General features: G+C 37.4%; 4 protein-coding genes across 5 annotated transcripts; all 4 read left to right on the top strand.

The window, feature by feature from the left end:
- The first annotated feature begins 1,741 nt into the window (after positions 1-1,741).
- Positions 1,742-11,752, top strand: LOC125606998 (serine carboxypeptidase-like 15). The gene is made up of 13 exons (XM_048776385.1): positions 1,742-1,987; positions 2,078-2,223; positions 2,292-2,368; positions 2,454-2,576; positions 2,675-2,777; positions 9,886-9,923; positions 10,021-10,122; positions 10,189-10,275; positions 10,365-10,520; positions 10,627-10,745; positions 10,865-10,978; positions 11,516-11,561; positions 11,650-11,752. The coding sequence occupies exons 1-13, from the start codon at positions 1,863-1,865 to the stop codon at positions 11,728-11,730; spliced, it is 1,317 nt and encodes a 438-aa protein (XP_048632342.1). The 5' UTR covers positions 1,742-1,862; the 3' UTR covers positions 11,731-11,752.
- Positions 11,753-13,322: 1,570 nt separating this feature from the next.
- LOC106353079 (serine carboxypeptidase-like 15) lies at positions 13,323-16,983 on the top strand. Of its 2 annotated transcripts, none has more exons than XM_013792755.3 (13): positions 13,323-13,564; positions 13,653-13,798; positions 13,867-13,943; positions 14,029-14,151; positions 14,250-14,352; positions 14,811-14,848; positions 14,946-15,047; positions 15,111-15,197; positions 15,287-15,442; positions 15,549-15,667; positions 15,756-15,869; positions 16,403-16,454; positions 16,543-16,983. In XM_013792755.3, exons 1-13 carry the CDS (start codon positions 13,440-13,442, stop codon positions 16,621-16,623), a joined length of 1,323 nt encoding a protein of 440 aa, XP_013648209.2. In that variant the 5' UTR covers positions 13,323-13,439; the 3' UTR covers positions 16,624-16,983. The 2 variants fall into 2 exon arrangements, with proteins under 2 accessions (XP_013648209.2, XP_013648210.2); XM_013792756.3 differs by having other exon boundaries at positions 13,329-13,564; positions 16,409-16,454.
- A 967-nt stretch (positions 16,984-17,950) lies between these two features.
- On the top strand, positions 17,951-20,610 carry LOC106353075 (serine carboxypeptidase-like 15). Its single transcript, XM_022716333.2, has 13 exons — positions 17,951-18,175; positions 18,271-18,416; positions 18,485-18,561; positions 18,645-18,767; positions 18,870-18,972; positions 19,168-19,205; positions 19,315-19,413; positions 19,480-19,566; positions 19,661-19,816; positions 19,923-20,041; positions 20,153-20,266; positions 20,346-20,391; positions 20,480-20,610. The coding sequence occupies exons 1-13, from the start codon at positions 18,048-18,050 to the stop codon at positions 20,558-20,560; spliced, it is 1,317 nt and encodes a 438-aa protein (XP_022572054.1). The 5' UTR covers positions 17,951-18,047; the 3' UTR covers positions 20,561-20,610.
- A 465-nt stretch (positions 20,611-21,075) lies between these two features.
- LOC106353078 (ras-related protein RABA4d-like) lies at positions 21,076-24,572 on the top strand. Its single transcript, XM_013792754.3, has 2 exons — positions 21,076-22,594; positions 23,350-24,572. Exons 1-2 carry the CDS (start codon positions 22,368-22,370, stop codon positions 23,786-23,788), a joined length of 666 nt encoding a protein of 221 aa, XP_013648208.2. The 5' UTR covers positions 21,076-22,367; the 3' UTR covers positions 23,789-24,572.
- The last annotated feature ends 191 nt before the right edge of the window (positions 24,573-24,763 follow it).

Genomic DNA, 24,763 nt, shown 5'->3' with positions numbered 1-24,763 from the left:
TTGTCTTTTGATCGGTTTTGCTCCCATGTGCAAACTTCAAACCACTTTAAACACGACTTTGTTCCTTATACGTGCCTCCTCACGTTCCCAAGGGTTTTATTATTAGATTGTTTGATAAACGACTAATGATGGTAAAGTATATATGATTGCAAAGAAGTATAAAATGTGTTAGAGATCTCACGTTAAAAGTTTTAAGGGATTAACACTAAGATATAAACGATTTAAATTATCCACTTATCATCAATTAGTTTTGAAACAAAAACTTATAAAATATAATATGATATTAACGCTTCGTTGCAACCAAGTGGTTTAGAAATGGTTTGTTACTGATATTTAAGTAGGATTTGAGTCGAAATATATCCATAGAAGTATTTATCCTGAAAAGGCATATCAAGATCTCACATCAAATTTTTTAAAAGAGAGCAAAACTAGTATATCTATACTATTAAAGCAGAATACTTCTTATGAATCTACTCCTGAATTTTCCTATTAATTACAAAACATTCCAAATCTTTTTTCAATTGTTTTTTCAATTGATTTAAATGTTTTTCGAAAATGAAAAGCCCAACCAATTTACTACTTACATTTTCGTTTTTAAGCCCATTAAATCGTTTTAAATTTCATTTACTCAGAGATTTACGGAATCAAATCAAATAAAAAGAAAATCTCCCAACTTGAGGAACACGCAGAAAAATATTTTAACTGTTTGACATGGTAACTGAATTTTCTCAAAACTAATCTTAAAATATAGAGAGATTCGATTTTAAAAAAAAAATCCCCCAAGTTTCTCCTAAAACCTAACACCTCGCTTTGACCCCGATCAATATTATAAATAGGCAGCACCGGTTTCCTATTATTAAATATTTCTGTTATTATAATTTAAAATTTATGCATTAATTAAAAATATGTAGAATGAAAAGTGTAATGTCTATTACATTTTTCATATAATATTTATTTAATAAGTCAAAATTATAAATAAATAACTTTACCAAATATATCATCACAATATGATTAAAGTTATTGAGTAGGAGTTTACCATTTTAAAATCTTTTAACTAATTAATTATTTCACAAACAAACATTTTGATTTTAATAATAATTAAAAAATAAAGAAGACAATATTATAAAAATTGACTATAAACAAATAAAAAATCTATTAAAATATAGATTAGACAAATATTTATTAATTTAAATGAAATTTTAAAAAGAATCGATTCCGCGCTTTGAAAGCGCGGGTCAAAATCTAGTGAAAGATTAAAGTCAATTCATTTATCGTCAATTAGTTTTGATTTGAAAGATGATATAATATGTAACATAATATCAACATTAGTATATACAGAATTTGAATCAATCTACTTATCTTCAATTGCTTTAAAATTGGAAGTTTATAAAGCTAAAATATCTTACAAGATTTACTTTAGAATATCATAAATCCATAAGACCAACAACAAAAAAAAAGTCCACAAGACATGAAAACATGCAACATTTTTTGCAACACTAATTCTTGAGACTATTTTTTCATAAAATTTAAGATCACTTCTTTCTTTTTGCCTTCATTATACTCTTGACATCATTTCCGACTCCGGCGCAAGGAGACGCAGACATTTACTATAGGATCTTGGTTTGTGCACTGCATGCAAACGAATGGTAAAAAGGACGCACGTGCCACATGGTTGAATTGTTGTGACTTTCTAATCACGGGAGGACGATGTATGTGTCAACAGTGTCATTAACCAAGATAAAGTGCCCATCCCAAATTCCTCTACGTGGTTCTTCTTGGTTCTCCAGCAGCATCTCATTTTATTTAAATCTATAAATGTTTTCGTCCTAAGTTCTAACGAAGAAAAACAAAGAAAATAATTAATGGGGAACAAGTTGTTGTTGCAACTGCTTCTGCTTCTTCCTCTTCTGCATGCTTATTCAGGAATATCTACAGTTCGATATCTTCCAGGTTACCATGGCCCTCTTCCTTTCGAGCTTGAAACCGGGTTCTGTCCCTCTTCACCATCTCATCTCCATACATGTCTTTTAAATAATGAATCTGTGTTGTGATTTTTTTGAAGTTAAGTATCATTCAGGTACATTGGTGTTGGTGAGGCAGAGGAAAGCCAGTTTTTCTACTACTTCATCAAATCTGAGAGAACTCCAGCAGAAGACCCTCTTCTTATCTGGTTAACCGGAGGACCTGGCTGCTCTTCTATCTCTGGCTTTCTTCTTGAGAATGGTAACATCTAAAATTATTGTCTCCACAGAAATCTTGATGACTTGGTTTTCAATTTGAGAAACATGCAGGGCCTCTGGCTTTCAATACTGAGTCTGACAGTGGAAACATCCCATCATTGGTCTCTACTACATATTCATGGTCTAAGGTTAACACAAAGTATACTCATAACACAAAACACTCTTTGGTCATCTTCAATTAATTTTTTGGATGATTGTTTCTTTTTTCATCAGGTGGCGAATATAATCTATTTGGATCAGCCTGTTGACACTGGCTTCTCTTACTCTAGAAACCCACTTGCTAATATACCAAGTGACACAAGATCAGCTAAGCTGGTCCATGAGTTTGTTCATAAAGTAAAGGAAGAAAACTGTTTCAAGTGTTTTTTTTTAAATGTCTTTGTGCATAGACCTTTTTGTGGTTTAGTTATTGTTGTTGGCTGATTCTTGTGCAGTGGCTAGCCAAGCATCCTGAGTATTTCTCCAATCCTTTCTATGTCACCGGAAATTCTTATGCCGGTAAAGTGGTTCCGGCTACTGTTCAAGAAATCTCAATTGGTAATTTTTTTTTATTATCATTTCAACTTAGCCTTTTCTTTAACTCTCATATCAAGCTAGGCATTATCCATCTGCATTAGATATTATAGCTCATTATATGCAGGCCTGTCTCACCCTGTGCAAATCTTCATTTTTTACGAACGATTAAAACAGTTTTGCAAAAAAAAAAATATCTTAAACTTCTATAAAATACTCTTAAATTTTAATTAAAAAATTACAATTTTTTTGGACCCTGTGCAAATGCAGCCTGATTATATGGTATATTCCATATGTTTTAGAAAAAGACTCTCTCCTAAAAGGCGACTTTTTCTCTCAGGCGCGAAGTTCGAGAGAGGGCTCTAACCAATAGTTCTCACGGTCAACTCCCCCATTAACCAACGGTTTGTGGATTCCTATTGGTCCCGATCTCTGATTTCCTCCTGCCAATTCAAAAAATTCCTTCTTTTGGAAGAATCTATCGGTCCAAAAAGCGCTTCTGACGAAAACTCACCGGGTTCCACCTGCGACTCCGGTCGACAGGTCCGCCTCCACCTCCGGTAAGCTTCCCCGACCGGCCGTACCTCAAGGAAGATGAAGGTTAGGTCGCTACAAAGAGCTATAAGGAAGCTTGGTTGCTGTTTCAAGAGGCAACACCAAATCTGCCTCAACTCACTGTGTTTGTAGCTTGTATACTGGGGAATCCTGGTATCAGCTGGTCTTGAAAGTTTGGAGTTTTATTAAGAGTTTTTCGGAGAGAAGAAAGAGCCCGCTCTCAACCAAGGTGCTCACTGTAAGGGTCTGTATAAAGTAGCTAATAGCTTCAGGGGAATCCCTAAAGTACTAGGCTCTGTTCTTCAACCTTGAAGATCTCATCCTAAGTATCGAAGGACCGGAGATTTGCAGATATGTCTCACCGTAGACTTTCATCGGCAGAGAAAGGAAAGGGTCAGGTCTTAGACACCCAACAACCAGCGCGAACTGCGAGAGTCAGGGTCCCGTTACCAGACAACTCGGAGTTACTGCGCAAGCACTCCCTGACTTTAATTGGGAGAGTCACAAATAAATCAGTGCAAAAGGTTTGGTCGCTGATACCATTCTTCACAGAGCACTGGAAATCAGAGTTCAAACCATTAGGAGCTGACTTGGGAAATGGTCTGTTCCAATTCCAATTCGAGCGGGAATCAGACCTACTGTCGGTATTAGAGCAGAGACCATACCATTATGCGCGGTGGATGGTTATCCTGCAAAGGTGGGAACCTACTGTGTCACCTCATTTCCCATCCTTAATCCCGTTTTGGATTAAAGTGCAAGGCCTTCCGGTCCATTTGTGGACAGAGGAGACGATAGAATGTATTGGAAAAGACATAGGCATCTATGAGAAAGCGGAAATCACTACACTAACGGCTAGGATGCGAGTACATGTTAATGGTCTGCTCCCTCTTATTACAAAGTCGGTCGTGGAATATCCTAATGGAGACGAAGTTGCTATCACTCTGGTATATGAGCGACTAGACAAACATTGTATTAAATGTCTCAGGCTAGACCATGAACTGAAGGAATGTCTGGTGGCTAGAGCGGAAGCAAAAGAAAATGCTTCTCAAGAATCAAAGGAGGGAAGATCAAACCTCAAGATAGCTCAAGATTCGGGGTCTGTTAGAGGAGGCCCTATAGCTCCAGTCCAGGATAAGCCAAGCAGGAGAGAAACGGATTATAGAAGCCATTCGGCTTTCCAATTTGCGGCCAAAAATACTGGAAAAACCTATGATCGCAGAGTAGGGGGCGAATCCAAAGGGAGCCAGCAGCACAGAGTACACAAACCGCAGAATACTTCCTGGCAGGAAAGAAGTCTGAGCCGTCGAACGTACCAGCACAGAGAGCGACCGAGATATGAGGTGGAGAGATCATCTCGTCCTCCTCGAGATTACGACCATCAGCGGAGAATGCCACCTCCCCTGGAGAAAACCTATTATTATCGGGAAGTGCAAAAGGAAACTATAGAAGCAAAGGATATGGGGTCCAGTGCTTCAAAAAGTAACCATGAGCTTCGTGAAAGGGGGATTCCCCTACTACAAGAGGACGGCCGTAAAACTACCCCAGCTGAGGCGTTAAATATAGCCAGAGATGAAGTGAGAGATGTCATGCTTCAGTATACTAAGTGCTCTGACCCTACGGAAAGAGAAGCCCGAAAGGAAAGAATGAGACAAGCTGAGGAAAGAGGCCAGATGGAAGAAGCTGCAGTCCATCTAGCCCGTACTTTTAGGCGAAATGAGGAAGAGGAGATGTCATCACATGCCACTGATAAGTCAGACAGACAGTCGGTTAGCCAAAGACTAGGACCTAACAGCTCAGAAAGAAACATAACAACCTCCAAATCAAAGGCTGAGGAAAGAATCCCTGCTCCCCTCCGTTTGGGGGAACAAACCTCCCCAGCAAGCCAGACCAGAATTCCAATTTCCCAAAGACTAGGACCTCTGGAAACAGAAGAAACAAATGTACTGGTAGGGGAAGTGACAGAGAATAAGAGGAAGCCGGGAAGACCTCCAGGGAAGAGAAGAGTCCTAGTAAGCCCAAGTGCGGGTGCAAAGAGGAGGAAAGCGCAGACAGCAAAAATCCCAAAGTGCAGAAAACAACTCAACATAGAAGAGACTCAGTTGGAATCTAGGGTGGGGACTAGTAAACCTCCAGAGAAGCAGAGAAGCAAGCCTGCAACAGCAGGAGTTTCCGGGGAACTTTCCCACTCTTCGGATAACACTCCGCTCAACAAGATGATCCCAAAGTCAAGCAGGAGGAAGCCGGTTTTTCGGGTTCCGTCCGCACCCGCTCCTTAGCTATCGGGAGCTGGAACTGTCAGGGTTTGGGAAATCCCCGGACAGTTCGTCGTCTCAAGGAAATAACTAAAACATTTCGGCCCGACATCATGTTTCTAATTGAGACTAAAAATCCCGATGACTTCGTACTCCAAAAGTGTGATCAACTAGGATATGAAGAACATCACCTTGTGACTCCAACGGGCCATGGAGCAGGAGGCCTCGCCTTGCTGTGGAAGCAAGAGCTAAAACTGAAAGTGTTGTACTCTAATGCAAATGTAATTGATACACTGATTGAACATGAAGGAAAGGAGTTCTATGCATCTTTTGTGTATGGCAGCACAGATAGAACCCAAAGAAATCTACTATGGGCGCAACTAATTGAGTCGGCAGTGGCACGAGACGCCCCGTGGTTCTTAACGGGAGACTTAAACGACTTGCTTAGTAATGATGAAAAGGTGGGAGGGCCGGAAAGACCGGAAGGCTCTTTCTCTGATCTCCGGACGTTCTTCTCAGAGGGGGATCTCTATGATCTTCACCACTCAGGTGACCCGCTGTCATGGAGAGGACAAAGAGGAACACACTTGGTGAGGTGTAGACTTGATAGGGCAGTGGCAAACAGTCTATGGGCAGAAAACTACCCGACGGCACGCTGCCAATATCTGAATTATGAAGGATCTGACCACAAGCCACTGATGTCGTTCCTCGACCCGACTATTATGAAGCGTAAAAGCTTATTTAGGTATGATCGGCGGCTTAGCACAAACGAAGAAGCACAAAAGCTAATTAGAGATACCTGGGCCAGTTCATCGGAAGATAGAGTAATGGAGCGGTTGGCTTCTACAAGATGTGCGATCTCAGTGTGGAATAAACGCCAGAATCTTAATAGTAAAATCCTCATTGACCAGCTGAAGCAAGATCTAGAAGATGCGCTTACGAGTACGCTGAATGATACAGCCTTGATTCATGACATTAACGCCAAACTCAATGTGGCATATCTGGCGGAAGAAGCCTTCTGGAAACAACGAAGCCGTCTCCTCTGGCTCCAACTGGGCGATCGGAATTCAGGATTTTTCCACGCCACAACTAAAAACCGGAAAAGGGCAAACGCGTTTTCAGTGCTCGAAGACAGTGAGGGAAAGATGGTTTATAAAGAGGAGGAAATAGCAATGACAGTTGTGGACTACTTCAAAACCCTCTTTACATCGGTCCAAGGAGATAGGGAGGCAACAGTCAGATATGCACTCCGGCCAATCATTACACCGGAAGACAACGAGGCACTCATTGCAGTCCCTTCGGCACTCGAAATTAAAGAGGCAGTGATGGCTATCAACGCAGAAAAAGCTCCAGGACCGGATGGTTTTCCGGCTAGCTTCTACCACACTCATTGGAGCGATATTGGCTTGGACCTTGTGGAAGAGATTCAGGCTACATTCCGGTCAGGAACCCTCCCGACTGGAATCAACTCTACTCATGTTTGCCTCATCCCTAAGATTAAAAGCCCGCAACGAGTCTCGGAGTATAGACCAATTGCATTATGCAATGTCTATTACAAGATCTACTCCAAGATACTCCAACGACGCCTGCAACCGTTACTGGAAAAGATTATATCAGAAAATCAATCAGCGTTCGTCCCTGGAAGGGCGATAAGCGATAATGTGCTCATCACACATGAAGTCCTTCATACCTTAAAGACGTCCAAAGCAGAGCAGAGAGTGTCCATGGCGGTCAAGACGGACATGAGTAAAGCCTATGATAGACTTGAATGGGACTTTATCTCCTATGTGCTTGAGAGACTCGGGTTTCACCATCGATGGATTGGTCTAATCATGCAGTGTATCTCCACAGTTACCTACTCCTTCCTCATTAACGGTTCGCCTAGAGGGAAGGTTACACCGAGCAGAGGAATCCGCCAAGGCGATCCCCTCTCTCCCTACATTTTCATCCTTTGTAGTGAAGTGCTCTCGGGTTTGTGTAACAGAGCAGAAGAGGAAGGTCTGATTCAGGGATTTCAAGTGGCAAGGGGGAGTCCCCGGATAAGCCACTTGCTCTTTGCGGACGATACGATGTTCTTCGTCAAAGCGAATAAAGACACAGCGACTGCCCTCAACTCGATTCTGAGCAGATACGAGGCGGCATCGGGACAGGCCATAAACAAGGAGAAATCTTCCGTTACCTTCTCACGGAAAGCACCAGCGGAGCTGAAGCGAATGATCCACAACATACTCCAAATTCAAAAGGAGGGAGGAACAGGAAAATACCTCGGCTTGCCGGAACACTTTGGAAGAAGGAAGAGAGATTTATTCTCGTCCATTGTGGACAGAATTAAACAAAAAGCGAGCGGATGGTCGAACAGACATTTGTCCTCAGCTGGGAAGCTAGTAATGCTACAGAGTGTTCTCACCCCAATACCATCTTATTCCATGACATGCTTCGAGTTACCAGTATCGTTATGTAAGCGGATCCAGTCAGCATTAACTCGCTTCTACTGGGATGATCGTAAAGGGACAAAGAAGATGGCTTGGATAGCTTGGTCGAAAATGACATTATCAAAGAACAATGGAGGGCTTGGAGTTAGGGATATTCAAGCATTCAACGAAGCCTTCTTAGCTAAGATTAGCTGTCGACTTATTGAGAAGCCGGACGGCTTTTTGGGGCGGGTGTTGTTGAGCAAGTACTGCCCAAGTGGCGATCTACTAAGGTGCACGCCCCCGAGCTCCGCTTCTCATGGTTGGCACGGAATATTAGTAGGACGAGATCTGCTGTTAAAAAACATGGGCTGGGTGATTGGAAATGGAGCTTCTATCAGTATCTGGGATGATAAATGGCTAAGTTTAGAGTCTCCTCTCCAGCCTATGGGGCCCCGGACAAGAGAAACAGTCGCACTTACGGTGAAGGACCTGATTATTCCTGAGACAGGGGAATGGAATAGAGATCTCATACAAACAATTCTGCCATTTGAAGAAGAGAGGATTCTCCGTCTAAAGCCGAGTATGAGAGGAGCGCCTGACGCCTTGAGATGGTTAGGTTCAAAAAATGGAGAGTATTCGGTGAAGACTGGATATCATGTCGCTATGGCAGAGCTAACAGAGGAGATTCTTGCAGAAGAAGCTACACCAGAATTTGACTGGCGGAAAACAGTTTGGAATCTCAAGTTAGCACCTAAGGTTAAGATGTTCACCTGGAAATGTTTAAAGGGTATTATTCCGGTGGGGGAAAGGCTTCTGGCTCGACATATAAATGTTGACCCGAGATGTAAGCGGTGCGGAAGCTCGGAATCTATTAATCATCTTCTCTTTCATTGCCCCTTCGCCCGAGATGTGTGGAACCTCTCACCTCTCGCTGGAAACTTTGATGTTAGTGGATTGACAGATTTGAGAGCTGACTGGTCTGCTATGCATGCCCTGAATTGCCTCCCACCAACGGGAATCACCAACACCCCTCTGGTTCCTTGGATACTATGGTCATTATGGAAGAGTAGAAACAAATTGGTCTTTGAAAACTTTGCGGGGATTCCGGCTGATACGGTTTCACAAGCGATAACTTCCGCTAAGGAATGGACGGAGGCGCAAGAACAGGATGTCACAAAAACGCAGGCCATTCACCAAGCTCCTCCAATGCAGGTAGCCACGGTAGCAAGATCGGACGCGGCTTGGTCGGAGACGACCCAGACAGCGGGTCTCGGCTGGATTGTGATGACTCAGGAACAGAGGACTACGGGAAAAAGAGGAACAAGATTTGTCTATTCATCGCTCGTAGCGGAAGCATTGGCGCTGAGGAGTGTGGTGACGGAATGTCGGAGACGGGACGTAAAAGAAGTAAGGTTTGAGGCTGATTCAGCTCAGCTAATCCAGGCCATAAATCAGAGAAGCCCAGCGCTGGAAATCTATGGAATAGTCGAAGATATTATCCGTATCTCGGAGGAATTTGATGTTGTTGTTTTTAGTTGGATCCCTCGTTTGAGAAACTGTGAAGCAGACTTGTTGGCAAAACAAGTATTGGCTTCTTTTGAACAAGAAGTGGTTGTGGCTGTTTTGATGCCCCCACCAAACTAGCTTTTATGAATGAAATTTGATTTGTGACAAAAAAAAAAAAAAAAAAAAAAATTCCATATGTTTTAGACTTTTAGTGATCATTTTTTTGATTGGTTTGCTTGCCTTACTATTCGAAATGTACACTGATCATAGATTCATAATTGTCATAGTTTAGGACGTTAGATACTCATAGTTGAGTATATGATCTTGTAATCACCTTTGCTAATACTCTTTCACTGAAAGTTCTTCAAATGTATCATTCTTCAATATATTTCACTTTTATCTCAGGAAATGGTTTGTTCTGTAAACCTCAAATAAATCTTCAGGTACGTCTTAGGTCTTATGGTTGCATCATACATGATATACCTTGTCTAGAGCATCAAGAACTGAGAGTCTTGTACTCTTGTTACACCCTCTCTACAGGGTTACGTGCTGGGAAATCCTATAACAGACTTGGATAACGAGAAGAACTGGCACATTCCATTTGCTCATGGAATGGCGTTGATCTCTGATGAGCACTACGAGGTACAGTTACATTAATGATACCACAACGAAGCAGCTGAGAAGCTAACTCAAAATTCTTATTTGCAGTCCCTAAGGAGAAGCTGCAGAGGAAATTATGCTAAAGTGGATCCTCTTAACACAGAATGCATGAATCTCGTTGAAGAGTTTGAGAAGGTACGTAAACACATACACTCTTAAAAATATCAAACACTTAAAAAATATAAAGGAAGATCACTAATTTTCAAGCTGCTTTTTATATACAGTGTATTTCTGGATTAGATATAGCATATATTCTAGGACCAAAGTACGAAAACCCAGCTTATCCTTATGAAGGCAATCCGTATGAGCATCGCATGAGTGTGCAGTCTAACCGCTGGGTCAATGAGGAGAGTGTGCTCAGAGCTCTTCATGTGGAGAAGGTATAAATGCATGATGACAAAAAGTTTTAATATAAAGTTTTACACCAAAAAGAAAATTAAATTTAATATAGGATGGTTTGGTAATAGAAAGGCCTTTTTTTTGCAGGAGACTATAGGAGAATGGTCACGTTGTGATCGGGGAATACCTTACAAGTTTGACATTAACAGCAGTGTACCATACCATAAGAACAACAGCATCCAAGGATATCGATCTCTCATCTTCAGGTCGTCCACACCAAGTCTTCTTTGATCTTCTGTTTAGGCTTTTGATAAACTTTTTTTTAATCTTTTTTTTTGCTAAAAAACTTTTTTTTGATCTTGGCATGATGTTTCTGGGGAAGCAGTGGTGATCACGACTTGCTTGTCCCTTTTCTTGCAACTCAAGATTGGATAAGATCACTAAACTATTCCATTGTTGAGGACTGGAGGCCATGGATGGTTCACAATCAAGTCGCTGGGTATAACTCAACCAGTTTTGTTTTACATTTTTTATTAGTTCTCTAACAAATGGATACATACACTTTTAAGAACGAACAATATTTTTTGGGCAAATCCCTTAGATAGCACAAAAAAAACTTATGACAAAATTAGCATGGAAGAAATATTCAAAATTGCATTCTTTTTTTTTTTTTTTTTGAAACACAAAATTGCATTCATTAAAGGGTTAAAAATGACTTAATTAGTCCAATCCCTAAACGTTACTCTTATAAATACATTCTAAATACTAACCATAAAATCTAAATAATAAAGGGTTAATTTACATTATTATATAAAATACATACTATCGATGAATTAGGGTAATTGGTCATAGAATGAATTATAATTTTTCGAACGTTAACAATGCAATTTTTCAATAATAAACCAAAATATTATATAATTTTTAAAAAAAAATATTTAAGAAACATTATTTTGGTGATTTTTCCCTTCATATACTATTTTGAGATAAATTATTGTTTAATGCTGTTTGATGGTATTTCTCGTATTTCTCGTTTCAGATACACAAGGACGTATGCCAATAAAATGACATTTGCCACTGTAAAAGCAAGTCAACACTTTTCTTTTTACGTAAATTAAAAATAGTTTCTTTATACTTGATATTGTTTCTCAGTTTTGTGGGTTTGGTTTATAGGGCGGCGGGCACACCATTGTGTATAAACCAGATGAGTACTCTGCTATGTTCAAGAGATGGATTAATGGCCAACCTCTGTAGAAGCCTATCAGCGATTTGTTAACAAAAAAAAACTGCAAAGTCTTGGTATGGTGATCTGATGTGTGTTGTATGATTAGGCAAAAAGACAATGATAATTTTGGGGGCAATTCCAACTTCTTTTTTATACGTGACAATCAATAACGTTCAAGTAGCTAAACAAATCAATATGCATACATTCCAGATCCTGTTAGTTTAATTAATTAATTTTAAATGCCCTTTTTTCAAAAAAAAAAAATGAAATACAAATTACATATTACAAGTTTCACTAGCGGAATGTTAGAAACGTGGCCCTTAAATATTTAAAAGATAATTGTGGCCTAAATTCAGCTTTAAGCGTGGAAGGGGCGGGACGGATAGTCATCAGCATATTATTCGAAATCCAAAAACCAAACTGGAACCGAACTGAAAAACCCGAAACTGAAACCAAATCGAAAATTATAAAAATCTGAACGATTTCTATATTTATAAATCTAAAAAACCTAAACCGAACCGAGAACCGAAAATACCAAATATTTTGAATATATTAAAAATATTAATTATTTTTATTTTAAATATATATAAAATATAATTATAAATAAAAATATCCAAAAAAATCTGAACTACCCGAATTACCAAATATTTTTTTTTGGTTTTTCTGGGTTTAACTCGGGTTTTCAGGATATTTTTGGTTTATTGGACTTTAAACCCGAACCGTACCGAATTATTTATAATACCAAATGATTGAAGATATAATTTGTCTTTTGATCGGTTTTGCTCCCATGTGCAAACTTCAAACCACTTTAAACACGACTTTGTTCCTTGTACGTGCCTCTTCACGTTACCAAGGATTTATTATTAGATTGTTTGATAAACGACTAATGATGGTAAAGTAAATATGATTGCAAAGAAGTATAGAATGTGTTAGAGATCTCACGTTGAAAGTTTTAAGGGATTAACACTAAGGTATAAAACGATTTAAATTATCCACTTATTATCAATTAGTTTTGAATCAAAAACTTATAAAATATAATATGATATTAACGCTCCATTGCAACCAAGTGATTTAGAAATGGTTTGTTACTGATATTTAAGTAGGATTTGAGTCGAATTATATCGACAGAAGTATTTTAAAGAGAGCAAAACTAGTATATGAAAGATTAAAATCATTCATTTATCGTCAATTAGTTTTGATTTGAAAGATGATCTAATATGTAACATAATATCGACATTAGTATATAAAGAATTTGAATCAATCTACTTATCTTCAATTGCTTTAAAATTGGAAGTTTATAACGCTAAAATATCTTACAAGATTTACTTTAGAATATCATAAATCCATAAGACCAACAACAAAAAAAAGTCCACAAGACATGAAAACATGCAACATTTTTTGCAACACTAATTCTTGAGACTATTTTTTCATAAAATTTAAGATCACTTCTTTCTTTTTGCCTTCGTCATACTCTTGACATCATTTCCGACTCCGGCGCAAGGAGACGCAGACATTTACTATAGGATCTTGGTTTGTGCACTGCATGCAAACGAATGGTAAAAAGGACGCACGTGCCACATGGTTGAATTGTTGTGTGTCAACAGTGTCATTAACCAAGATAAAGTGCCCATCCCAAATTCCATGGTTCTTCTTGGTTCTCCAGCAGCATCTCATTTTATTTAAATCTGTAAATGTTTTCGTCCTAAGTTCTAACGAAGAAAAACAAAGAAAACAATTAATGGGGAACAAGTTGTTGTTGCAGCTGCTTCTGCTTCTTCCTCTTCTGCATGCTTATTCAGGAATATCTACAGTTCGATATCTTCCAGGTTACCATGGCCCTCTTCCTTTCGAGCTTGAAACCGGGTTCTGTCCTTCTCCACCATCTCATCTCCATACATGTCTTTTAAATAATGAATCTGTGCTGTGATTTTTTTAAAGTTAAGTCATTCAGGTACATTGGTGTTGGTGAGGCAGAGGAAAGCCAGTTTTTCTACTACTTCATCAAATCTGAGAGAACTCCAGCAGAAGACCCTCTTCTTATCTGGTTAACCGGAGGACCTGGCTGCTCTTCTATCTCTGGCTTTCTTCTTGAGAATGGTAACATCTAAAATTATTGTCTCCACAGAAATCTTGATGACTTGGTTTTCAATTTGAGAAACATGCAGGGCCTCTGGCTTTCAATACTGAGTCTGACAGTGGAAACATCCCATCATTGGTCTCTACTACATATTCATGGTCTAAGGTTAACACAAAGTATACTCATAACACAAAACACTCTTTGGTCATCTTCAATTAATTTTTTGGATGATTGTTTCTTTTTTCATCAGGTGGCGAATATAATCTATTTGGATCAGCCTGTTGACACTGGCTTCTCTTACTCTAGAAACCCACTTGCTAATATACCAAGTGACACAAGATCAGCTAAGCTGGTCCATGAGTTTGTTCATAAAGTAAAGGAAGAAAACTGTTTCAAGTGTTTTTTTTTAAATGTCTTTGTGCATAGACCTTTTTGTGGTTTAGTTATTGTTGTTGGCTGATTCTTGTGCAGTGGCTAGCCAAGCATCCTGAGTATTTCTCCAATCCTTTCTATGTCACCGGAAATTCTTATGCCGGTAAAGTGGTTCCCGCTACTGTTCAAGAAATCTCAATTGGTAATTTTTTTTATTATCATTTCAACTTAGCCTTTTCTTTAACTCTCATATCAAGCTAGGCATTATCCATCTGCATTAGATATTAATATATTATAGCTCATTATATGCAGGCCTGTCTCAATCTTCATTTTATACGAACGATTAAAACAGTTTTGCAAAAATAAAAATCTTAAACTTCTATAAAATACTCTAAATTTTAATTAAAAAAATTACAATTTTTTTTTGGACTCTGTGCAAATGCAGCCTGATTATATGGTATTCCATATGTTTTAGTGATCATTTTTTTTATTTGTTTGCTTGCCTTACTATTCGAAATGTACACTGATCATAATTGTCATAGTTTAGGACATTAGATACTCATAGTTGAGTATATGATCATGTAATCACCTTTGCTAATACTCTTGCACTGAAAGTTATTCAAATGTATCATTCTTCAATATATTTCACTTTTATCTCAGGAAATGGTTTATGCTGTAAACCTCAAATAAATCTTCAGGTACGTCATAGGTCTTATGGTTGCATCATACATGATATACCTTGTATAGAGCATCAAGAACTGAGAGTCTTGTACTCTTGTTACACCCTCTCGACAGGGTTACGTGCTGGGAAATCCTATAACAGACTTGGATAACGAGAAGAACTGGCACATTCCATTTGCTCATGGAATGGCTTTGATCTCTGACGAGCACTACGAGGTAGAGTTACATTGATATCACAACGAAGCAGCTGAGAAGCTAACTCAAAATTCTTATTTGCAGTCGCTAAGGAGAAGCTGCAGAGGAAATTATGCTAAAGTGGATCCTCTTAACACAGAATGCATGAATCTCGTTGAAGAGTTTGAGAAGGTACGTAAACACATACACTCTTAAAAATATCAAACACTTAAAAAATATAAAGGAAGATCACTAATTTTCAAGCTGCTTTTTATATACAGTGTGTTTCTGGATTAGATTGGTCATATATTCTAGGACCAAAGTACATAAACCCGTCTGACCCCGATGACGCCAACCCGCTTGGGCATCGCATGACTGTGCAGTCTAACCGCTGGACCAATGAGGAGAGTGTGCGCAGAGCCCTTCATGTGGAGAAGGTTATATATGCATGATGATTGATAACAAAAAATATTAATATAAGATGGTTTGGTAATAATAGAAAGGCTTTTTGATTGATGGTAATAAAACCGTGAAAATTTGCAGGGGACTATCGGAGAATGGTCACTTTGTGATCGGGAATTACCTTACAAGTTTGACATTAACAGCAGTGTACCATACCATAAGAACAACAGCATCCAAGGATATCGATCTCTCATCTTCAGGTCGTCCACACCAAGTCTTCTTTAATCTTCTGTTTAGGCTTTTGATAAACTTTTTTTTTATCTTGGCATGATGTTTCTGGTGAAGCAGTGGTGATCACGACTTGCTTGTCCCTTTTCTTGCAACTCAAGATTGGATGAGATCACTAAACTATTCCATTGTTGAGGACTGGAGGCCATGGATGGTTCACAATCAAGTCGCTGGGTATAATTCAATCAGTTTTGTTTTACAGTTTTTTTATTAGTTCTCTAACAAATGGATACATACACCTTTAAGAACGAACAATATTTTTTGGGCAAATCCCTTAGATAGCACCCAAAAAAACTTATGACAAAATTAGCATGGCAGAAGAATATTCAAAATTGCATTCATTTTTTTTCTTTGAAACACAAAATTGCATTCATTAAAGGGTTAAAAATGATTTAATTAGTCCAATCCCTAAACGTTACTCTAATTTATACATTCTAAATACTAACCATAAACTCTAAATAATAAAGGGTTAATTTACATTATTATATAATATATACACACTACATATCGATGAATTAAGGTAATTGATCATAGAATGAATTATAATTTTTTCGAATGTTATACAAAGCAATTTCTCAATAATAAACCAAAATATTATATAATTTTTGAAAAAAAAAATATTTAAGAAACACTATTTTGGTGATTTTTCCCTTCATATACTATTTTGAGATAAATTATTGTTTAATGCTGTTTGATGGTATTTCTAGTTGCAGATACACAAGGACGTATGCCAATAAAATGACATTTGCCACTGTAAAAGCAAGTCAACACTTTTCTTTTTACGTAAATTTAAAATAGTTTCTTTATACTTGATATTGTTTCTCAGTTTTGTGGGTTTGGTTTATAGGGCGGCGGGCACACCATTGTGTATAAACCAGATGAGTACTCTGCTATGTTCAAGAGATGGATTAATGGCCAACCTCTGTAGAAGCCTATCAGCGATTTGTTAACAAAAAAAAAGCTGCAAAGTCTTGATATGGTGATCTGCAGGGCCGTGCCTGAGAATGTTAGGCTCTAAAGCCCAATTATTAATTTGGCCCCTCAAAATTATGAAAAATTTAAAAGTTGTGGAGAAGAATCGAATTGGGTACCTTATCTACTTCTAATATGTACATAACCAACCTAGCCACTTAGTAGTTTCTGTTAGGGTTTGGCCCCTAATACTCATATAATTGTTCAAGGCCCCAAACATATGCTTGATTGGCTTTTACTCAGGCACGGCCCTGGTGATCTGATGTGTCTTGTATGATTAGGCAAAAAGACAATGATAATTTTGGGTCAATTCCAACTTCTTTTTTATACGTGACAATCAATAACGTTCAAGTAGCTAAACAAATCAATGCTTAGAAATGTGGCCCTTAAATATTTAAAGACCACGTTTCTAACATTCCGCAAGTGACACTTGTTATATGTAATTTGTATTTAAAAATAATTGTGACCTAAATCCAGTACTTCTTTAACTCTAAGCGCGGAAGGGGCGGGACGGATAGTCCTCGGCATATTATTCGAAATCCAAAAACCGAACTGAAAAACTAAATCTAAACAGAAGGGATAAAGAATATTTTGAATATATTAAAATATTAATTATTTTTATTTTTAATATATATGAAATATAATTTTAAATAAAAATATTCAAAAAATCTGAACTACCCGAATTACCAAATATTTTTTTTCGGTTTTTCTGGATTTAACTCGGGTTTTCAGGATTTTTTTCAGTTTATTGGACTTTAAACCCGAACCAAACCGAATTATTTATAATACGGTTTCACTTCAGATTTTATAAAAATATAGAAACCCGACCGGAACCCGATATTACCCGAAGCAAAAAATGTCCGGTTCCTAAACGGTTCCTAAACATCCCAACCCGAATAACCTAAAAACCGAATAAACCGAACCGATCCGAACTGAAAATCCGAATGCCCATGACTAGGGACGGGCATGCTCCCATGTGCAAACTTCAAAACAATTTTTTTTTGACTAAGACTTCAAAACACTTTAAACACGACTTTGCCACTTCTAAGTGGTTCTTCACATTCCCAGGGGTTTATTATATGATCGTTTGATAAAACAACTAATAATGTTAATGCAAATATGATTACGATAAGATTGGGTAGTCCATCCGTATCTACCTCTGGTGTCCTTTTATTATTAGATCGTTCGGTAAACAACTAATAATGTTAAATGCAAATATGATTACGAGAAATATTGGGTAGTCCATCCGTATCTGCCTCTGGTGTCCTTTTATTTAAAACTGTAAATATTCTTCTTGTAGTCCAGAAGCATTTTCTTTTATTTAAAATTATAAATGTGTTCGTCCTACATATGGTTTAACTCGAAAAGTCAAAGAAAACAATGGGGAACAAGTTGTCGTTGATGCTGCTGCTTCTACTTCTTTCTCTTGTGCATGCTTATTCAGGAGAATCTACAGTCAGATATCTTCCTGGTTTCCAAGGACCTCTTCCTTTTGAGCTTGAAACTGGGTTATGTTCTTCTTCATCACCTCATCTCCATACTAGTCTTATAAAATAATGAATGAATCTATGTTCTGATTTCTTTTTTGACGTATGTCATTCAGGTACATTGGTGTTGGTGAGGCAGAAGAAGATCAATTGTTCTACTACTTCATCAAATCTGAGAGAAACCCATCAGAAGACCCTTTTCTTATCTGGTTAACCGGAGGACCTGGCTGCTCTTCTCTCTCTGGCCTTATTCTTGAAAATGGTAATATATAAAATATTTTCTCCACATAAATCTTGATGACTTGGTTTTACAATTTGAGAAAAATGCAGGACCTCTGGCTTTCAATATTGAGTCTGACAGTGGAAACATCCCATCATTGGTATCTACTACATATTCATGGACTAAGGTTAACACACTATACATTCACATGACAGAGATCTTTGTGGTCATCTTCAAAGATTTTGGATGATTGCTTCTTTTTTTAATCAGGTGGCGAATATAATCTATTTGGATCAGCCTGTTGGTACTGGCTTCTCTTACTCAAGAAACCGACTTGCTAATATACCAAGTGACACAGGATCAGCTAAGCGGGTCCATGAGTTTGTTCGTAATGTAAAGAAACAACTCAAAACTGTTTAATGTGTGTGCTTCTAATGTCTTTGTGCATAGACCTTTTTGTGGTTTTGTTATTGTTGTTGGCTGATTCTTGTGCAGTGGCTAGCCAAGCATCCTGAATATTTCTCCAACCCTTTTTATGTCGCCGGAAATTCTTATTCCGGTAAAGTGGTTCCAGCTGTTGTTCAAGAAATCTCAATTGGTAAATTTTTAATATTATTTCAATTAGTCTTTATCATTTCAAAACAACATTGTAGATAGAAGGTGATATACACGGTTTGTAAGCTGCGGGTTTAAAATGTTGAAAAATTAATTGAGAGGTTTTTTTTTGATTCATTGAAATTTCTTCAAACGTATATATCTCTATTATTCTTCAATATCTCTCACTTTATCTCAGGAAATGGTTTATGCTGTAAACCTCAAATAAATCTTCAGGTACATCGTAGGACTTATGCTTGCATCTTACATTATATGAATAAATATGAACCTTGTCGAGCGAATCAAGAACTGAGAGTCTTGTACTCTTGTTGCACCCTCTCTACAGGGCTACGTGCTGGGAAATCCTGTAACAGACTATGTTGGCTATAACTGGCGCATTCCATTTGCTCATGGAATGGGTTTGATCTCTGATGAAATCTATGAGGTACAGCTACTTAGACGTTTTCTTCTCTTCATCACAACGAAGCTAACTCAATATTCTTATTTGCAGTCGCTAAGGAGAATCTGCAGAGGAAATTTTGCTAAAGTGGATCCTCATAACACAGAATGCATGAATCTCGTTGAAGAGTTTGAGAAGGTACGTAAACACATACATACACTCTTAAAAATATCAGACACTTAACTAATATAAAGGAAGATCACTAACATTCAGGCTCTGTGTTTATATACAGTGTGTTTCTGGATTAGATTGGTCATATATTCTAGGACCAAAGTACATAAACCCGTCTGACCCCGATGACGCCAACCCGCTTGGGCATCGCATGATTGTGCAGTCTAACCGCTGGACCAATGAGGAGAGTGTGCGCAGAGCCCTTCATGTGGAGAAGGTTATATATGCATGATGATTGATAACAAAAAATATTAATATAAGATGGTTTGGTAATAATAGAAAGGCTTTTTGATTGATGGTAATAAAACCGTGAAAATTTGCAGGGGACTATCGGAGAATGGTCACTTTGTGATCGGGAATTACCTTTCGAGTCTGACATTGAAAGCAGTGTACCATACCATAAGAACAACAGCATCCAAGGATATCGATCTCTCATCTTCAGGTCGTCCACAGCAACTCTTCTTTATTCATCTGTAATCTGTTATAAGGCTTTCTAAGGGTTTTGATAAACTTATTTTTTTTAAAGTTTGGCATGATGTTTCTGGTGAAACAGTGGTGATCACGACATGGGTGTTCCTTTCCTTGCAACTCAAGACTGGATAAGATCACTCAACTATTCAATTGTTGACGAATGGAGGCCATGGATGGTTCACAATCAAGTCGCTGGGTATTAGGATTCTTTTTTTTGTCATTTTAATCACATAAAACACATGTTAAAACAAACAATCTTTTTTTTTCCGTTGCAGATACACAAGGACTTATGCCAATAAGATGACATTTGCCACTGTGAAAGCAAGTCTACATTTTTCTTATCCCCTAATTAAATGAAAATTTATATTTGAGAGAGTTTCTCAGTATATTTGTGGGTTTGGTTTTGTAGGGCGGGGGGCACACGATAGCGTATAAACAAGAGGAGTACTCCGTTATGTTCAAGAGATGGGTTAGTGGCCAACCTCTGTAATAGCCTATCAGCGATTTGATAACAAAATGAAAAGAAAAAAAACAGCAAGATCTTTATATGGTGATGTCTACGTAATTTATCTTTGTAACTGAGCCCAAGTTATGGGGCAATTTGTATTAGTCGGCCGAACACTCAAAGACTTTTGCTATACATAGCAGCACTAGCTTTGTTGGTGGATCTTAGTAGCGAACATGGCTGGATCTAAGAATTAGAAGGCCATAAAAATTTTAATGTTAATCTTAATTAAAAAAATTATAAGAAAATTGGCCGTGGAGCATGCATTGAACATGTGCAGTCTTCAAATTTGGGAGTCAATACGAATGTTTTTTTTGGTTGTGTCATGATCCGGTCATGATGGCGAATCATTTAGAAGAAAAAAAAAACATAATTAAGGCTGTACAGTCTTAATTATGGACAAGCTCAAACAAACGAACAAATATGATTATGGAGAACTTGTCTAGTTCCATCTCTTGAACACTTCGAAGGCCATCTCTTGTATGATTCGGCCAAACACTCAAATTATAATTTTTGGTTAATTCCAACTTCTTTTTTTATATACGTGACGGTGAATAACGTTTAAGTTGCTTAAGAAATCACGATGCATGCATTTTTGCATGGGGGATAAAAGTCTAATCAAGAACTAGAAGACAAGAACTCCATTGATCACGATGATGAATGAAGTCTCCATTGATTATCACTTCCTATTGATACGGTCATTTGATCAAGTCATATGTACTTCTAACGAGTTTTAATGATTGCTTTGTAAATAAAAATAAAAATTAGTGTATGGTATCTTTAGGATTCGATTCCCACCACCAATATGTTCATACGTTACTAAACAAGTTTGCTATTTAAAGACCTTAACATATGTTTCAAATATTATATTTTTTTAATCAACTAAATGAACCAGACCGTCAAGGATCGTCTAACCAAATACTTGATCTTCTTTATGTTTATGAACAATCTTCTTACATTCTCGTATGAATGATGATGACATGTTATCTTAATTTGTTTCTTTGTATTTTTTCTCAAGTAAAAACTGAAAATAAATTGTAAATGAGGATGAAAACTCAATTCCAGCTTATAGTAAAATAATTTTTTAAGAAACTCTTTAATGGGTTTGTGGGATAAAGATGGCCTAGTTGCGGTTTTCTGTGTATTGATCCCTTAATGAGCCTTGAAGGCCATGTATATACTTCTTAGAGTTTGACCTAATTAATCACCAACGCCTACCACCAAGCAATTGAGATCCACATGCTGTAAATATCTACAATCATATATTCCGAAGATATATATTCGCAAGATACGATATATTCTTTTAATGATTTTGAATCAACTATTCTTACAAAATTTAATTTTTGAGTTTCAGATACGTTCTCCATTAATTTCGTTTATGATTATTTAAAAATTAAATAGAAGTTTTGCTTGAGTTTTGTTAATCGTTTCCTGGTAACAATCGGTTTTGATAAAGACCACCGGTTAAACTATTGAACCGGTGACCTAGGGCAAAAAGGAAGTAAGATAGAGTGATAGACCGGCCAAGATGAATTTGGCTTAGGGTGAAACTTTCTCTTGTCTACGTATCAAATGCCTAACCACCGTTCGTAATCGTTGTCCTCCTCCCCCTCCTCCTACGTCCATCTTGATCTAAGTTTCTTGTAATTTTGTTCATGGTAGATTATGTGTGCAACACGAATCCAAGACTCTTCACGTCGTGATCTACAATTATCTGACGTGATCTACAATTATCTGCGTGTTTATTATAACTGTTTTTGTTTTTGAATAAGAAGGTGACCGAACGATCGATATGTCTAATTTGTATGGAGATTACAACCAAAAGATCGATTATGTTTTCAAAGTCGTGTTGATCGGCGATTCAGCGGTTGGTAAAACTCAGCTGCTTGCTCGGTTCGCTAGGAACGAATTTAGTGTTGATTCTAAAGCAACCATCGGTGTTGAGTTCCAAACTAAAACGCTTGTTATCGATAACAAAACTGTCAAAGCTCAGATTTGGGATACGGCTGGTCAAGAAAGGTTTGCTAACTTCCACTTAATTCCTTTTGCTTTATGATCTCAAATCATTCATTTGAGAGAGTGACACTGCCATGCATGTATAATATTATAATATGTGGTAGTGACATTTATCCTTTATCTGTAAATACACAAATAGTTTGTGTTTCTTGTCGGAAACTATGTCTTAAACAATCAGGCAACAGGTATATGATCCAGTATTAGTCGATATATGGAAAATTAGGTTAGAATCTTCTGGATTATTTTGTAAGATATCATCGAATGGGATTATTCATACGAACTTTACTTAACCATACACCTACGTACCACATCGTTTTTTGTTTTGGAATGACTTGGAGTTTTTTGGCCTGAAGGCTCGAGGTCTAAACCATGTTGAACTAACTCTCTTTAGATCAGACTATTCCCGACGAAAATCGAACATATGACCTTTTAGACCCAACTAAGTGATCTAAAAGTTTTAACCAATAGATCATCAACTCCTCGTTGACTGCTTTTCTTACTTTATGCACACGAGTATGCTCATTGATTTTAGGCTTCTTGGTCATTACTATAATACTATTCAGGAGAAAGAAAATAAGTTTCCCACTTACTTTTTAAGTCTGAACTTTTATGGACAATCATGAGCTAGTTTGATGATTCTACTCTTATATGTCATGTCCAATGCAACATGGCTATGTGAGGTTTCACAGATATCTCGTGTGCTATATAGATTGACCATAACTTTGTTTATGAAACTGTTACTGTTCCTCTTATTTCAGATACCGGGCGGTGACAAGCGCATACTACCGTGGAGCTGTTGGGGCAATGCTGGTCTACGACATGACCAAACGTCAATCATTTGATCACATGGCTAAATGGCTTGAAGAATTAAGAGGACATGCGGACAAAAACATAGTGATTATGCTAATAGGAAACAAATGTGATCTTGGAAGCCTAAGAGCAGTGCCAACAGAAGACGCACAAGAGTTTGCAGAAAGAGAAAACTTGTTCTTCATGGAAACATCTGCTCTCGAAGCTACTAATGTTGAAACTGCGTTTTTGACTATCTTAACAGAGATTTATCGTATAATCAGCAAGAAATCATTAACGGCTGATGATGATGCTGATGGGAATTCAAACTTGTTAAAAGGGACTAGGATTATTATTCCGAGTGAGCAGGAGAGTGACAAGAGAGGTGGATGTTGCGGCAAAACGTAACTCTACTAGCGATCTTTTTTTCGTTGTTTTTTTTTGTTCCTCCGTATAAATTTTATTAGGACATTCGTTACTGAAACGAAACAATAAGCCAATGTTTAGTAGATAAAGAAGAGTATGAGTGTGAAACAAGAGCCTTCACTTTTTGCATATACCACTATTATCTAGAAACCCATCATTTTGAGTTTGTGATTGTGTTTAATTTATAGAGAAGTTGAAAGTAGGTGAATAATGTTCGTTTGACGTTTCCAAAATGTTTTAAGTGGACCATTGTACACTTTCTTGTGTAATTTTATGTTTGTTTGTGCAAGTGCAACCATACTTCCTTCTTGTGTCCAAGGCACCAGTATATATACTCTCCTTTGTAGTGTTGTTGCACATGTGTTTTTATTTTTGTGGTTATTCACAAGGAAAATTGACAACTTGAAGTAATAATAATGGTGCAAAGGTTCTTTAACAAATAAAAGGAAAATACTATTGTGAAAAAGTTAGATAATCAACTTAAGATTACTTTAAAATATTATTTCAACTCCTACAATTTCATTGGAATTAAAAAAGGAGCAAGACCAGACCATTTTTATTCAACAACTTTTATTAGAGCATAATTAACGGGGGTTCTTAGGATGAAGCTTTTAGCAGAATATAAGAAAACTTCTCTTAATTTTTAACTAAAAAAAACTAAAACCGACTCTTAACTTATAAAAACTAAGAACATGCATTTTTTCGAACAATTTTTAGCTGCATTGCATTTAAAAAAAAGAACACAAGACAGCCAATAAAAACAGAGGTCCCAACAGATCCCAACTAGTTTCATATAATTTGGGCTTTCAATTATTATTATTATTTTTTTCAAATTATGCTTCAAAAAAAAAAAATTTATGCTAATGCCAAAAGTCAACCTTTTTGGATGGATAAAAGATTCTCTCAAAAAAAAGACCAAACCCACACAACGGGGCCCATATAATGACAGCGTGGCAT

Source organism: Brassica napus, chromosome A3 (assembly GCF_020379485.1).
Source record: "Brassica napus cultivar Da-Ae chromosome A3, Da-Ae, whole genome shotgun sequence".
In the NCBI taxonomy this organism is placed as follows: domain Eukaryota; kingdom Viridiplantae; phylum Streptophyta; class Magnoliopsida; order Brassicales; family Brassicaceae; genus Brassica; species Brassica napus.
This window is presented reverse-complemented; position numbering and strand designations above follow the sequence as displayed.